The sequence below is a fragment of the Fusarium redolens genome, assembly GCF_020744475.1.
Source record: "Fusarium redolens strain MPI-CAGE-AT-0023 chromosome Unknown BKA55scaffold_11, whole genome shotgun sequence".
Lineage (NCBI taxonomy): Eukaryota > Fungi > Ascomycota > Sordariomycetes > Hypocreales > Nectriaceae > Fusarium > Fusarium redolens.
In genome coordinates this window covers 1530382-1546667 of record NW_025763674.1, presented here as the reverse complement: position 1 = coordinate 1546667, position 16286 = coordinate 1530382, and the positions used below count along the sequence as shown (strand labels likewise).

Here is a 16286-nt window from a genome sequence, read left to right as displayed (position 1 = left end):
ATTACGGCAATAAATGCATTAGGGTTAGGTGTTGATGATCTGAACGTGCGGTTGGTCGTGTATGGAGGCATACCGCGGCAGTTGGATAATTTCGTGCAGGAGAGCGGGCGAGGTGGGCGAGATGGGCGGAAGAGTGAGTCAGTAGTCGTGATACGGCGATCATGGTTAAGATAGCAGACCGATCAGGGGCAGCAGGGTCAAGGTCAGGGTTTAGACGAGCAGGAGAAGCAGGATGAGTGGGCATGGGATAGGGATATGATTGAGTTCGTGGAGGGTAAGCGTTGTCGTCGAGAGGTATTAGATCGTGAGATGGATGGGAACGTCGATCGAGTCGGGTGTGCAGAAGGAGAAGAGGTATGTGATGTATGCTGGGAGCAGCAGCAGCAGATGACGAGGAATACGGGCGAGGCAGAGGCAGCAGAGGTGGAGATGGAGTTTGGGGCATTAAGTGATATAGAGGAGGTTATAAAGGAGACTATGGTAGAGTGGGATTATAAGAAGAGTTAGCAGTTGGTGCGATAGGTTGAGGCGGAGCGGAGGTTATAGGTAATGCAAGAGGTAAAAGAAGTAAGTAAGTTTAAGAGTTTATTAGCAGAGTAGGTTGGTTGTTATATAGTATGCAAGATAGCAGGAGAGGAAGAGGATTGGGAGCATATAATAGAGATATGTAGGTATAGGGGAATAGATAGGTAGGTATATTATAAGGCGGGATATAAGCAAGTATAAAAGGAGATAATGGGATTGAAGTGGTTTGTATTATATTTAGTATATTTTAATTGCGGATTGCTATAATAGATATATAATAGACAGATAGCAGTAAGTAAAGATAGGAGGTTATTTAGTAGGGTAGCCCGGGGGGGGGGGGGGGGGGGGGGGGGGGGGTATATTAATATGGAGATAAATTGATATTTTAGATTATAAATAAACTTTAAAGTTTATAGCTATATAGGATTTTCTTTTTAAAAATTTAAGAAAAATAATATAACTTATTTTAAGACTTATATATAAGGTATTAAAGTTATAGCTATTTTAGGCTTGGTTTGAATTTTTATAGAATTCTTTAAAAACCGGGTTTTAGGTAGAAATAGGACTAGGTCACTTGCTTATTAAATACGTTATATTAAGAAAAATTTAAGGAAATTCTAATTATAGTAAATAAAAAATAATTAAGTCAAAAAAAGTAAGCCCTTTATTTAAAATAGGTTATTAAGCCTTTATAAACATATCTAATATAGAAAAAGATATAATGTAAAATAAAATATAGTATATATTAATATGCTATTAATACTAAGACCTTAGTCTGTAGGCTATAAGTTCCTCTTAAAATATATACTTATTTAAGATAATTAGGGCATATTTAGAATTAAAGCCTAATATCCCTAGCAAAAGGCATATAGGTATATTAATATCTTATAAACTTTATAAATTAAATTATATATTTAATCTTATATAAAATTTATAAAGGTATTTAAATAAAGGCACTTTATATTATTTTTTTAAGAATTATTATATTATTTTAGGCCTCTAAAGTATTAAAAATAAATAAGTTAATTAATAAGAATTTTATAAATACTTTTTAAAACCCTATAAGAGATAAGTTAAAAGTAAAGGCATTAAGTTATAATATCTTAAGCTTAAACTAAGTAATATAAATAGCTAAGTATTAAGTAGCTAGATAGGCTAAAATTATAATATTACTATAATATATAAGGCAGCTAATATAAAAGTGGCTTATAAAATAAAAAAAGGTTTTATAAAAGAAATTAAGATAAACTAAGTTATTTAATAAGGATAAAGAAAGGTTTAAAGTACTAAAAAAGAGGCCTTCTAAAAGATATCATAATTAATATATTTATAGTAATAGTACTTATAACTAATTAATATATTTAGTTTTTTTAATATAGACCTTAAATAACTTTATTAATATATCCTAGTATTATATAATTTAAAAAAAAAAAAAGAAGGAAAATAAAAACTATTTTTTAAAAAAAGCTTTAATATTAATCTATTATATTTATAGTAATCCCTTAAGAAAAAAGCCACTCTCTTATAACCCTATAGTTAATTTTTATATACTTATAAGTTTTTATATATATTATATTGCTTATTACGGGTAAACTAGAGTTTATTAGTTATCCAGATTTAGTTTGTTGGTTGCCTTATGTTATGCTAGCGCCCTTTTATTTCTACTAAAATGAGTTCGTCGGTTGCCAAACAACGCGGGGCATAACAGTTAGGTCGGATAGCTGCTTTCCAAAGCCGATAAAGCAGCATCTAATACTCCTCGTTCAAGTGGATACATTCCTCAATTATTACCAGTAGATGTTTACTTTGAGTTTATTCATACGTCAATTAATAAGGAACTCTGTGCTGTAAGACCCTTACCCCAAGCCGGCGCTAGCTAACCTTAAGCACCAATCAGCGACTCGGCTTCGACCAAAGCGATAAGGACCAAATTCGTTAACCCCGGAACCCCATTCTGGTAGACGATTTGACTCAAATCGCCTGCAAATAGTATCTAGGGTTATGGCGAAGACCCTAAAGGGCAAAAATGATATTTAACTCTTTATTTGCTTATGATATATTCAGTGGTTTAAAATTAATTACTTAAGTAAAAACAGGATAGTTCGAGGTACTTATTATTAACCCATTTATATTATCAACTCACGTATCCTGTACGTCATATTATTTACCGACATCGAAATAAACTTCCACCATCAGCTATCCCCCTGCTATGCCCCAGCTGCTCTGGTAACTCCTTTTTCTGACTAATCATCTAACCCCCTTCACCGGAATCCTCTTGCACTCAACTCCGTCTGCCCCCCCGGTCCATGCCATATCATTTCCCACGCAAATTACCCTGTCCCAGGTACAACAGTCATCCGACGTGGGTCTCCTCTTTCAGTGAAAATGGGAGGAACCATAGAGATGTAGAAGTTTGTTGTGTTTTTGGTTTCTTGTCTTCGATATATATGACCGTATCTTGCTCCTTGTATCCACCCCTCACGGCTTCGCTACTTGCTCCTTCCGGAAGAACTTAAAAAAGCCAATCGGCAGGATGAGCTGTAGGCCGAGAGCTACCCAGAACCATGGCTGCGCTATGCCTGGCATTATGCCCTCGCTGAGGTCCGGGAAGACCGGCCCGGGTCCTATCTTGTCCGGGGCGGTCGCCCTGGCCAGGATGATAAAGCCGGAGCCGAGGATCTGGGCTCCAATCAGTGTAGCCGCCACATGCTGCCTCGTCAAGGTCAGGAGGAGGACCATGCCCAGGCCGACGCCCTGAATGGTGTCCAGGACTCCGAGCCAGAGCCAGAGACAGCGCGAGACGATGGCGGAGGCAACGGCGCCGCCGACCCACGGGAGGTACAGGCCGATACCCGAGATACCCCACAACATTTGGGCCCAGCGTGGGACGCCGAGGCCAATGGCGAACAGAGGCACAATCCATGGGTGCGTCTTCGAGAACATGCTGAAGATCCAGAGGCCGATAAGCCACAGGATAACGAAGAAGCCCAATATCAGCAGCACCACGGCCCAGCCCGTGACGGCCTTGGCAGCGAACAGGAACTGCCAGTTGCGGCCATACGGGGCCGAGAGCCAGTAGCTCTGCACGACCACCGAGAATAGGAACCAGGGGACGATATGCCTCCGGAGCAGTGACATGTAGAACGAGGGGATTTTGTCGGGGGACTGGCGGTAGTAGTCGGGCAGACCAACAAAGGAGACAACCCCCAGGAGCCAGAGGATCACTGCGATGGGTATGGTGATCACGAGAGTCTTGGGACCCGTGTTGCTGGTGACCATGCCATTGACCAGGCTAGTCTTGCTCGAGATCAGGCTACCCCAGTACCACAGTCCGACAACGTACAGCTGCTGGATACCCTGGATGATGGCCGCACGGAAGATCCATACCGAGATTGGAGCGCCAGCTGAAGCAACCTGTCAGCGATCTCAGGTATTTAAAGAAATGAGAAGGGCGGGTGGCCTTATTACCTTCATCACCGAAGTTCATCGCAAAGAACATCGAACCACTCGATGCGCCGGCCGCATACATTGCGGTCGCTGTGTCATGGAGAGGGCCGCGATCATTCTCGGGCATAAATGGCGTCACGCCGAGCAACACAAACGCGAAGCCGTAGAAGAGCCATGGCAAGCTGAGGGTATATACTGTCGAGAGGCGACGGAACGTCAACCACCACAGTATGCTAGTGACTCCATAGGTGCCGGCGACGATGTAGAGCTGGGCGGCCGTCTGACTGGCTTCTCCAGCCAGCAGCACGATCTGGTAGCTGTTGCTGGCCATGATCTGACCGATGGCGAGGATGAAACTGTATATGGGCCAGTCGCCGATGCGGATGCTGAGCCATTTCTTGAACCCTTTTGGCGGCTTGTAGCCGGGACCCAGCAAGAATTCGTCATCGCTGTCCGATCTGTTCTGCCACTCACCGTGTTGCATGTCGTCGTCCAATGGAGCCAAAGTCTCGCCGCTCATGCTCGGTGCGGGGGATCTCGTGCGCGATGGGGACCGGGAGCGGCCGAGCTTGGCATTGTGAAAGTGCTTGAACCACTCTTTCTCGCTTTCCTTAAGGTAGTCTTCGATGCAAAGATCCGTATCCGAGTTCTTGCTCGTCATACCCACCAGCTTCTGCTCGAAAGCCTTGTAGTACTCGCCAGTCACGTCGGTGAAGAAGGGTTCAACAATTTGAAGCTTTAAGTCGTGCCTCTCGCCAATGATGTTCTCGACAGACAGACGAGACGATCTCCACTGGTCGTCGTGTTGGAAGTTCAACGAGGCATCAGGGGGGCTTTGCGGGCTGTGACGGCCAAAGGCCTGCGGGCGCGTCTCGGATTCATCTGGCGACATCATGTGCATGGCGAAGGTATCAACACTGAGACGGGATCCGGGCTCGTTGCTGATGGTGGCCAGCGACGAGACGGAGGAGCTAGCGGACTGGTTCAGAAACATGGGGTTCCGCGGGAGGGCCGACTCGTCGGCGATATCAGTAGTCGCATTAATCGTCGGTGCGCTGGGAGTGCCAAGCGTGGGAGCGGCGGCCAGGTGAGCTGAGTTGACTAACGGGTTTGAGATAGCTCGGCGGCTTGCCTCAACATCGTAGTCCGTCTCGATGATATTAGGTACCGAGAGGCTAGAGGCACGCGATTGGCGGGCCGAGTGGAGGGGATCTTCGATGCCAGAATCATCTAAGGACGGCCTGTTACCACCAGGAGCGTGAAGAACCACGTTGAACGGCACGGAAAGCAGGGAGCCGCTGGTGATGCGCCTTCGCTTCTTGGCTTCACGGTTGTGGATGCGGATGGCCATAGACTGAAGCTTGTCGACATCTTCGACCCACTGGGCAACCGGGAATCGCTGCTTGGCGGACCACGCACGCATCTTTTGCCTCATCTTGGCCTTGCTCTCCAAGGCGCGAGTGATGGCCTCGCAGAATTGCTGCAACAGATGCTGTGGTGCCATAGACTCGATCGTGTACCAGAAACCGGGCATTTGACCAAGACCACCCACACGGGCACCGACACCGAGCGCACCCTGACGGCCGAACTCGACGGCGACGAGACCGAACGGCTCATCACGAGACGGTATCAAGGCAAACTCGGCGCCGCTGAAGATGTACGGCGGGAGGGCGGTGAATTCGGGCTTCGAGTAGACGCGCTTGGGGTACTTCTCCATGAGCTTCGCTAGCTTCAGGGCAGCGAACTTGCCGTACAGGTCGATGACGGGGCCGATACAAATAAGCTGGACATCTTTGTGCTTCTCCAGAATGGACGGGAAGAGATCAGCGATAAGATCCACACCCTTTTGGATCGACCAACGACCGACGAATACGAAGAGTTCCGCATTTGGGTTGATTTCGAGACCAGCCCATGCCTGAGCTTGCTTGCGACGATCGCCACGCTTAGACTCAGTCTCCATGTTGACATCAGCGTCCTTCTCCTGGGCCTCCTCGTCGCGGGTCCACTCTGCCATATCGCTGGGGTCGGGGTTCGGGAGCTGGCCAACCTTGGAGAGACCCCAGAAGATGGGGTAACGGGCGTACGAGCGATCGCCATATTTCTTGGACACACCCACAGCACCGAAACCCTTCTGGTGCACACGCAGGTAGCTGGCACCGGCATGCAGGAGGTTGAAGACCGAGCCGAACTGAACGTACTCCTTCACGATCTTGGGGTCCAGGTCGAACACCTCGCAGACCTCCTTGAAACCCTCGGCGGTGCGCATGGGCCACAGACCCTGGAATTCAGCGTTGTGCAGGGACAGAATGCACGGAATGGTGCGTTCAGGAAGGAGATGGAGCGGTGCGGCAGCGCCGTGGTAGTCGTTGATATGGTACAGGTCGGGGTCGAAGCGGCGTATGACCTCGGCGATACAATAGTTCCAGGCAGAGTAGTAGATGGCCGAGTTGATGTCGTCCATGCGGGGAGGGTAGGGATCGGACTTGGTCTGCTGGCGGAAAATCGGGGCGTCGAGCAGTACGTACGTGATGTTCTGGACCTGGTGATATTGCACGTCGATCTCGTACATCTTGCCTATACTGAGGATGTACATCGGCTCGGCGCGCTGGTCGACGGGGTATTCGACGCCACCAACGCACGGGACGACCCAAATCAGATCCTGGTGTTTCAGGGCCTTGCCCATCAGCTGAGCCATGACACCCAGACCACCGATCTTGACCTTGATGTTCCAGTCATCGATATTGTACTCGATAGTGGCGAGGAGGACCTTTCTGCGCGTGAGTGGAACATCTCCGAGTTCCCCTTGGCGGAAGTTCTCGAAAGATACGGAGCTCAGGCGGTTGGCAAGCTTGCCAAAAGGATTTAGCCCCTGCTTCTTGAAACCAACCTTGTTGACCTTGACCTTATAGAACGAACCCAAGAAGATCCACACAGCCGTCAGGCCACCAACGACGGGGAGCACGGCGAGCAGAATGAACATGATAATCTGGATCCACATACTGCCCTGCGGCTGCTTGGTAAACGTGAGGGTTGCATCGTTGAACAAGAGCTGGTAGCTGAGGTAGGGCAGAGGCGGCGGGTTGGTGGCATTTATCACGTTTAAGGCCAGCGAAGTAGGCGGCATTCTGTCAAGAATGCCATCGAAATCGACGTCACCATACACCCACGAGGCGTCCGGCTTGCCGTCGGGATTCATGCCCCATACGTTCAGCTGGAACTGGGCCGGCCACTCGTCCATCAGATGCATCTGCCAGACCCCATCGGAGATCTGAGACATTTGGTTGGCAACGCCGACGTCAAAGCCGAACTTGTTGAATGTGCCCTCTACGAAAAGATGTGGGAAGCGACGCTCAAACTGACTGGAGCTGTCACCGGCCTGCATGAAGGAGCTGCTGCTATGCAGCTGCGACCAGTACTGAACCATGACGTGATCACCACTCCACGACTGCAAGCTGGTACCGGACCACGGGAGTCTGGTAATTTCCCGTATGCCGCCGGTGTAGGCGGTCCAATTGCTCCAGGTTGAGCCCCAGTTGGTCGAGAAGCGCCATTTATTGGCACCTGAGGCGGAGTGGTTAACAAACAGCTTATTATTGTCGTTAATCACCAACGTCTTTGAGTAATTGGCTGAAGTGGGGAACACAATCGGGTTGTCGGCGGCGCCGACACGGAGCAGGAAGTGATCGACCGAGTTCATGGCTTCATGGTCGGCCTTGGTGCTCGCGTTCTTGATGGTGATTCGGTGAACGCCATCATCGACGTTTGTGAGAGTCGCGGAATAGCGGAACTTGGAGGGAATGGACCCAGCATACGAGGCCACCGGTTTATCCGAAGCCAGGGTCTTACACTTGGCTCCAGTGACCGTGACGTTGTTGCCATTCTCCGTCACCGAGGTGATGGATATGGCCTCGTTGAGACCGTCACAGTCCATCACTTTAGAGAACTCAAAGGTGATGTTCACTTCTCCGTTGACGGAGTTGGAGAGCAGAGGCACGTCGTGTCCGGGAGTGAACTTGGTGATCATAGGAGGCGGGCCTTTCCAGTCACTCTTGGGCACATAGGCGCGGAATTCGAAAGGGGCCATGGTGATCTCGGAGATGCAGCCGCTGTTCTTAGAGGAGCCAGAAAAGTGCCAGCTCTTCGTGGATGTGCCGAGAGTGATTGTATCCCAGGGGTAGAAGAGGTTCTTAACGGTCGATTTCTGGTCGAACGGCGCGTAGAAGGCCTTGTCCTCATCCTCGCAGTCGAACCTGTAGGTGGTCGAGACGTTCTGGTTGTGGTAAACCAGCCAAACGGGTGAGGAGGCGAACTTGCCCTGGACGGTCGGCTGGAAGGCACGAGCGACCGACCAGATACCGAACTCGGTCCCAGTCGTGTTGCTGCCGCTCAGGATGGTGTGAAAGGTCTGGTTTCCGATGGGCTGCAGCAACCAGGCCTCACTGAAAGTGTCGAAGTTCTCGCGCATGGCATACATGGACTTTAGGATGTTGCGGACCGGATGCGATGGGTCTCTGTGGTCATAGGCAGCCATCTCGTCTGTGCACCCGTGACGGGCGGCTTCGATCGGCCAGTTGACGTACTGAGTGCTGGCTCCAGTGTAGCAGCCATGCATCCTCCATCCCTGCGATGCCGTGAAGGCCTGACGGCCGAAGATGTAGTTATCGGCTGTGCTGTCTAGAATGTAAAAAGCCTGCTCCTCGCCGTAGAGCAGAAGCGGCAGGCCTGGCATATGCAGCGTGGTGATGAAAAAGCCCATGAGCAATCGCTCTATACCCTGCGCGATAGACGGCCATCGGAACACATCCTGGTTGCTGGTTCCGTACATGTGCCGCGGGTCGAAATTGCCGGTGTTCGCGTTGACCAGGTCGTTGGTGAGAACTATCTGGCTCCACATATCAACCCAGTTCAGCGGCAGATCGAAACCGGCCTCCAGGTTACCGCTCATGCCCAAGAATCGGGTCAGGAAGCGGTAGACCGAGTAGTGGAAAGCAGCGGCATCGAGGGCATTCTGTCCCAAGTCGCGAGTGGTCGAGTTTGCGAGCTCATCCTTCTTCTTCGTTGTCAGGTTCATGGCCGTGGCAATGTCATCAAGGTACTTGTCGGCGGTCCGTCCTCTGCCAAGGTAAATAGATCCGTAGTTGTTACCACCCGTAATTTCGCCCGGCAGGAAGAAGTTCTTCTTTCCCAACCGGGACGCGCACTCGCGGACCGCCGCAGAATGGTTGCCCAGTGCGTCGACGGTGATCTGTGTGGCCTTATCGAAACGGAAACCATCAATATCGAGCTGCTGGATTGTGATGCACGAGAACCTCTCTAGTCTCTCCCGCACAGAAGGGACCCATTCCCTTAGGCGATCCTGTACACTGGCGAACTTCGCCAGTGATCGCTGCCAGTCGGGGTGAACACCGAAAGCTTCAATATCGCCATACTGGTCAAAGTCGCTATTGAAGCAGCCAACCAGCTGGCTGGTCACATTGGTTTCGACGGGGTAACCGGTATCGAGGTAGAATCGAGGATAGTCGCAGGTCTGATTGTAATCGTTTGATGGGGCAAAATCCAGGTACTGGCGCCCCGTCTTGTAAAGAACATCGTGCTCTTTCGTGGAGAACGTCGCAGTATTGTTCTCGAAACCTTTAAAGGCGAGTAGGTCACCCATGCTAGTATTCGTTCAGATGCATGTCCCCAATCCTCTTTTTAGGGAGAAAGTCATTTCTCGGTGTGGGAGCTGCTTACGTCGAGAAAGTGTGATCCAAAATGACGTACATCCCCCGACTATGGGCTTCATCGACCATGTTCTGCCAATCCATAATAGTGCCAAAGTGGTGGTCAAGCACGGTAAAATCCAGAGGCTGTCTCGCTATTAGCATCAGACCAAATCGCCTACGTCTACAGTGATCTTTCCCCCCATGTTAGCTTGGGAAAAGAAAACTTACAGAGTAGGAGTCGACACCCCAAGGAAAGTTGATGAATGGGCAACCAGCAATGTAGATCACCTATGTTTCTCCAAGTCAGCTTATGCCCCTCGCCACATGCGTTAAAGAATATGTATAGAAGGCGGAACAAACCTTTACTCCCATTCCCTGGATGTAGTCGAGACTGTCCACTAGGCCTTGGAGATCACCTCCGTGCCGGAGCTGGTTACTCGTTATATCCTGCTCGTACACCGTGCCATTGATGTCGTCGTTTGACGGGTCACCATTTGCATATCTATCCAGGAAGAGTGTGTAGAACGGCATTCGCCAGTTGTCAGGTGACGGCCAGTAATCATGGTTTTTCCGGGCACCAGAGTACTCCAACGGGTTTGTTGCTTTCTTGTTTGTGTTCAGATTGTAATCTATTTCCGACGGGTCATAATGTAGACCTTGGGCCAAGGTCGCAAGAAGGAAGCTGAAAAGAAGCTTCATCGGGGCCATGGTGAAGCTGCCGCGCGCCCCCGCCGGGAGGATTAACTAAAACACAACACAGGTAAGGAAATAAGGATAGGAAAGAGGCTCACGATCAAGAGACAAGGAAAAGGAGAATGAAAGGGGGAGAAAAGTATTGTTGTGGCTTGACTCAGACAGGGGAGCAAAACGGACACAGGTCAAGTCAAGCGCGCATGAGCAGTCAGCAAGTGACCGTCATGAAGAGGTCGGAGGTCAGGGAAGCAAGATCGACCGAGGAGATGGAGAGTAGGAGCCACAGGCTTGGAGAGGAATTGAAGTCATGGAAGCTCTTGATTTCGAACTAGTTGAACCGGAAAAGAAAGTCTTTTAAATACATCAAGTGATAGCTAAGAAATTGAAGGAAAGGAGAGAAATTTGGACGGAGGTGGTAGTCGGAACCTCGTAACTGGAGCGCATTCTCTCGATATTAAAGTTTCAATTCAGACTGTGACTCCTACCATAGCAGCTCGAGATCACGAGAATAGCGCCACTCAGTCCTACTGTCATAGTCTTGTTCTAAGTTATGGGAGCTGATTTGCTGATGAGGACTTCATTCATGTCAGCGTCTCATCACCGAACGGATGACATGTGGTGGTGTTGGCCTCTTCAGTCTGGCACAGCCACTGGCCTCCGAGTCTGACATAGCCACAAAGACTTCGTGCTTCCAGATTTACAGTTTCAGAGAGTGGCGCAGTTTGGCGTATTTTACTTCTGAAGGGAGGTTGCCAGAACTTCGCCACATCCCCCGGCCCCTCCCGCAAGCTAGCCGCATCCCGAGACAAATGTGCGGCCGCAACACTTGTCAATTTCTCCACGAATATAGCTGCAAATACAAAGTTAAATCTACCATTCACACATTAAGCCTTTCATATGAGACTATGCGATTTTCAGTGAATTCTGCAAAGGATTGTGCCCGCTGCGCTTCTCATACCGTTCCGCCACTTTCTTGGCCTTGTCACGAGTCTTGATGATTTCTAGCATGCGTGCGAAGGCTTTATCAGGGCAATAATCTACGGCCTTCTGGCCAGCGGGTTCTTTAGAAGCTAGCCTTTCCCCCAGAAAGGTGTTCTCGCGAGCTAATTGTGCTAGGAGACAATTCTTGTCGATTTCCTTGCCTGCCTGGTGGATAGGGTCCTGAGGTCTCTCAATGTAATTAAAGCACTTACGAATGTGTTCCAATTGTCTCCTTATATCAGCGGTGCTGTGAAGCGTGCTCCTCTGCCGTTTCTCATCTATCTTTCCCTTCTTTGGCGTTGACGGGCGTTGAATTCAGAAGCTGAGAACGCTATGGCGGCTTTCATGTGGACAGGGCCCTATCAGCATCGGTTCGGTAGATGCCAGAAGTATAAAAACCGGACTGTATATTCGTATTAGTGATCGCTATCTACGACGCTGTGTTATATGCTGTGATGAAGTGTTGTTTTTGTACAAGCTCTGAGGCTTTGAAGGGCGTGGGTTCCTGCGTTTCTTAGTGGAAGAATGTCTTTAGCAGAAGACACCTGGACGCCATTCATGAACACAAAGGCCGCAAGTACAGGGCTTCAAGTTCATAGGTTCTTCTTTGATGCACATGTCATATCTTGACCATATATGGTAAGGTTTGCTATACATCCCTTGTACCTGCGTTGATCCTTCGTCAGTGGGTGTTGTTGAGATAAGAGTTGAGGCTCTTAGGCAAAACGGACAAATTAGGCGGCTCGGAGCGTATCTGCTAGACAAGGACAGCCAAAGTGATTAAGTCGCTAAAAATAGCTTTGCTTACCTCAAGCATCTAAAGAGAGAAAGGAAAAAAAAATTAAAAATTAAAAACTAGCTTATGCCTATTATGCAAGATTTACATATGCTGTTTATCACCATCTTCTACAGCCCGTTTTTGGCTGCCACTCTTGACAGGAGTACTCATCTGATAGCTACTAAACCATTGTCATCTGCGAAGTATCAACGGTCGCTATCAGCTGCCTCTCAGGTCGCGCATTAGTGATGCGGTTCTCGGCAAATGGGCCAGATTCGACGCCACCTTGCTTCTGTACGATTAACTAAGGATATACTTCGTGGGACTGAGTGGGAATTTACTTGATCCCGCACTACAAGGTACGGCGGGGGGAGAACTTCCACAGTTAACCTTCGTATTTCAACGGAGTCAACCCATCTTTAGTAGCGCCATCGGCAAATGAGTTACACATCTCTTCCATGCTGACTTCTGTATGGTAGCCAGTACAGTCAAGCTTAAGTAGTCTTGCAATGTGGCTGAGCTGCGGCTGAGGCCCCAGCTGTAATAACTATCTTAGACAAAGCCGGCTTCATGCATTTCGCGACGATTGACTCAACACAGTACATCCCTAAGCTGGCATGTGCAACGGCTCAAAGTGGAAGTGAGTACAAGGTTTGTTCGGTGTCTACGAGCACAGCAGTACGAAGGGAGAATATCTCGTTCTATCTGATGAAGCAATACTGCGAGAGTAGAAGGTGTTGTTGAAAGGTCTCAGTTCCATGTGTCGGAGAGAAGCACAACTCCTTACATAGTATCCACATCCCAGACACCAGCAGATCTGACCATCTTAGTCGTACAGTCTCAACAAAACAATGGGATCTCGGCCCGCGTATACGGTTCAACCACTTCAATTCAACGCCATCAATTCAATTTGGAGATACGGTGGTTCAACTCCACGGGCCAATGCTGAGTAAGGTGTCAACGCAACGCCACCCGAAGGCGAATTTGATGGAATTGAATTGATGACCAGCTTGCTTTTGCCGAACAATGCGGCATGAGTGGAACTTCCCACTCCCCAAGCCATCACATGTCGCCAGCACTTACCTGGGTCTTGTGAAGTAAACGATAAAACTTGATGAGGGGGCTGATAAATTCTCGGAATCGGCGAGGGATTCCCAGGCAAGAGGGCAGGTGTGACTGTTTTAAGATTTGCGGCAACTTCCAGGTGCCATCCCGTTGCTTTAAGGTTTGTTCCGCCAAACCACTCACTGGCGGGGTCGGTTGCCGCTAACACATGACAATCTCTTGGCACCAACTACAGCGTCGAGAGCAACAAGTATCGCAAATACAATTGTTAAACAGGTGCTGGGGTCTCACGTGCAAGCAGGGATACTTCAAGATTAGGCACCGAAAAGGTAGAACCTTCAAGGGCCAGATTTTTGACATAACATAACATGAATACACGAATCTGCATCAATGGACCGAATACACGTAATGTCTGGCAACAATGCGCCCCTACTCCCATAATTGTCGAAAGGCTCCCGCCAGGTCACTCTAGGAATATCTGTCTAATTAAAGTGCAAGCTCAGAAGGATATTATTCCATACCTAAATTATCCTACGATACATACCCTAATTATGTTTTAAGTTAACGTGCATGATAAGCTTATGTCCCAGACAAGCATGTGTCCTAAAAAATCCCTCAATCTCTCACTTTTCCATTTAATTAACAAAATCTCACCTAACATATATAAATTCAATAGCGAGGGTAATATTTATTAGACTAAGATATCTTATGTAATTAAGAATTAAATAATTAAATAGTTAGATATAAGGTTAAGGGATTTTTAATATATACTTATTTAGTATAATATATATAATAAGTATATAATATAAATAAGTATATAATATAAAAATCTTAAGCTTTTTAAAATAAATTATTTTAAAAATATAATAAATTATCTAATTAATTAAAATTAACTATTATACTTATTTCTAAAAGCTTTAATACCTTCTTAATAAGTTCTTATATTATATCTAGTTTTATTATAAATCTTATAATCTTAAACACTTAATTATATTAAACTTCTTTAATTATTATTTCTTAATAATTTAGTAGATACTTATATACTTATATCTATTTAAATAATTAAATTATAACCTTATTATATAATTATATTTATTTTATTTTATAAGTATATCTTTTTTATTTTTTATTACTAGCTAAGTATATTATTTACTTATTAAAGCTCTTAGTTTTTAGCCTTTAATAAGGCAGTCATATATATATTTCTCTTTATTATTTTAATTAAAAATTAAATAGCTTTAAGAATTAACTTTAAGAAGCTATTATAATAACTTTTAATTTATTTTTAAAAGTATTTAAATTATAACTTAGCCTTAAGGACTATTTATAAGGTTTTTAAAATCTAAGATTAAGCTTATTAAGCTACCTTTTTAATAAATATTAGAATTTATAATTATATATTATGCTTTAATATTATAACTTTTAAATTAAAAGAAATAAGGCTAGTTCTTTTAAAACCTCTTTTAATATTTAACTTAATTATAATTAATTAAAAGGTAATATAAAAGATTAAGAAGAAATTAATCTTAAAAATATAAATTATAAACCTTTTAATTAATTACTTTATTTCTTAATTATATACCTTTTTTAATAGCCTAAAATACTTAATATTAAGAAATTAAAATAAATAAGAAAAATAAAGTAATATATATATTATAATACTATTATTTTCCTTATAATATTTTAAAGGTAAAGAGCAATAACAAAGAAAAGACTACACAAGACAATATCTTCCAACACTTCTTAACTATAAGCTAAGTATAGACTGCTAGTTAGGTTTAATTAAGACAGGGTCTTTATTATAAGATAGAGAATTAAACAATTAGTTCAATAGTATCAGATATAAAGGAAAAGAGTAAAAATTGTATACAAAAAGAAGCATAAAAAGCTAAAGTCCTCAGGGGAATCCGTCCCTTTATGTCTGTCACCACAGGCATCCATCTGACCCCACTAACGAAGCTTAGACCTCTTACCCTGGAATGCTTGCCATAACTGTTATAATATATTTAAAAGTTAGTTAAATAATAAATTTTATAGCTACTAAGGATTAGAAAATAATATATATTAATTAATTAATTAATTATATATTAATTAAAATACTTTAATTATATATAGCCTATTTTATTATTTACCTAGGTATTTTAAAATATAATAATAGCTTAAGTAATTAAAAGATTACTTTTTAAATATTAATTAATAAGGTAATATTAGCGTATAATTATAATAAATAAATTAATTACTTAGCCTTTTATATTAATTACTTAAATTATTATAACTTATTTTTAATTTTTAAATTAAATTAATTTTAAGTTTTTATGCCTTTTTAAGCTAGTAATTACTATATTACTAAATATTATATTTATTATAAGGCTAGTTTTACTAAAGTTTTAAATATTATTTAATTAAATATTATATTTTATAATTATATTTTATATAAGCCTAAACTAATTATAAATAATAATTAAATCTTTATATTTAGGCTTTTAATAGTTATATTTTCTTTAAAAATATATCTTAAGCTATAGTTATTACTTAATAAAATTAAGAATAAAATACTTATTAATTAATATTATATTATAATTAGTAAGTAATTAATTTATTATTTCCTTAATATTATAATATTAAATAGAAAATCCTTATATATCTAAGTTAAAGATATATTAAGTTATAACTTATTCTTTTAAAGTACTTAATTTCTAAGAGCTTAATATATAATTATTATAAGCCTATTTGCCTTAAGATTAATAATAGAGAATATAGAAGTAGATATTATAGATCTTTATAGCTTATTATAGACTTAATTTTAGGTCTATCTAATAGGCCTAAAATATAAAAATAATATAAGCCTTAATAGTTAGTTATAATATATTTTTTAATTAAGAATTAATTAATTAAATAGTTAAGATATAAGGTAAGGTATTTTTATATTATATACTTATTTATACTATATACTTATTATATATATTATATATATTAATGTTTTTATAAAGCTTAGCTTATTAGCTATTAACTTAAAAATTTTTTATACTAATAAGTTTTATATATAGTATTAAATTATTAAGAAATATAATATCTAATAACTAATTAATATA

The 16286-nt window shown here is 43.9% G+C and overlaps 2 protein-coding genes across 2 annotated transcripts; one reads left to right on the top strand and one right to left on the bottom strand.

Annotated features, from left to right (window-relative positions):
* On the top strand, positions 1–507 carry BKA55DRAFT_516341 (uncharacterized protein; the record flags this gene model as incomplete). The annotated part of the gene is made up of 2 exons (XM_046188080.1): positions 1–147; positions 178–507. Coding segments are annotated over 2 exons (477 nt in total), but the record flags the coding sequence as incomplete, so codon positions are not given.
* A 2496-nt stretch (positions 508–3003) lies between these two features.
* On the bottom strand, positions 3004–10385 carry BKA55DRAFT_692337 (uncharacterized protein; the record flags this gene model as incomplete). The annotated part of the gene is made up of 5 exons (XM_046199772.1): positions 3004–3929; positions 3994–9629; positions 9706–9821; positions 9906–9965; positions 10038–10385. 5 exons carry the CDS (start codon positions 10383–10385, stop codon positions 3004–3006), a joined length of 7086 nt encoding a protein of 2361 aa, XP_046047759.1.
* Positions 10386–16286: the final 5901 nt, after the last annotated feature.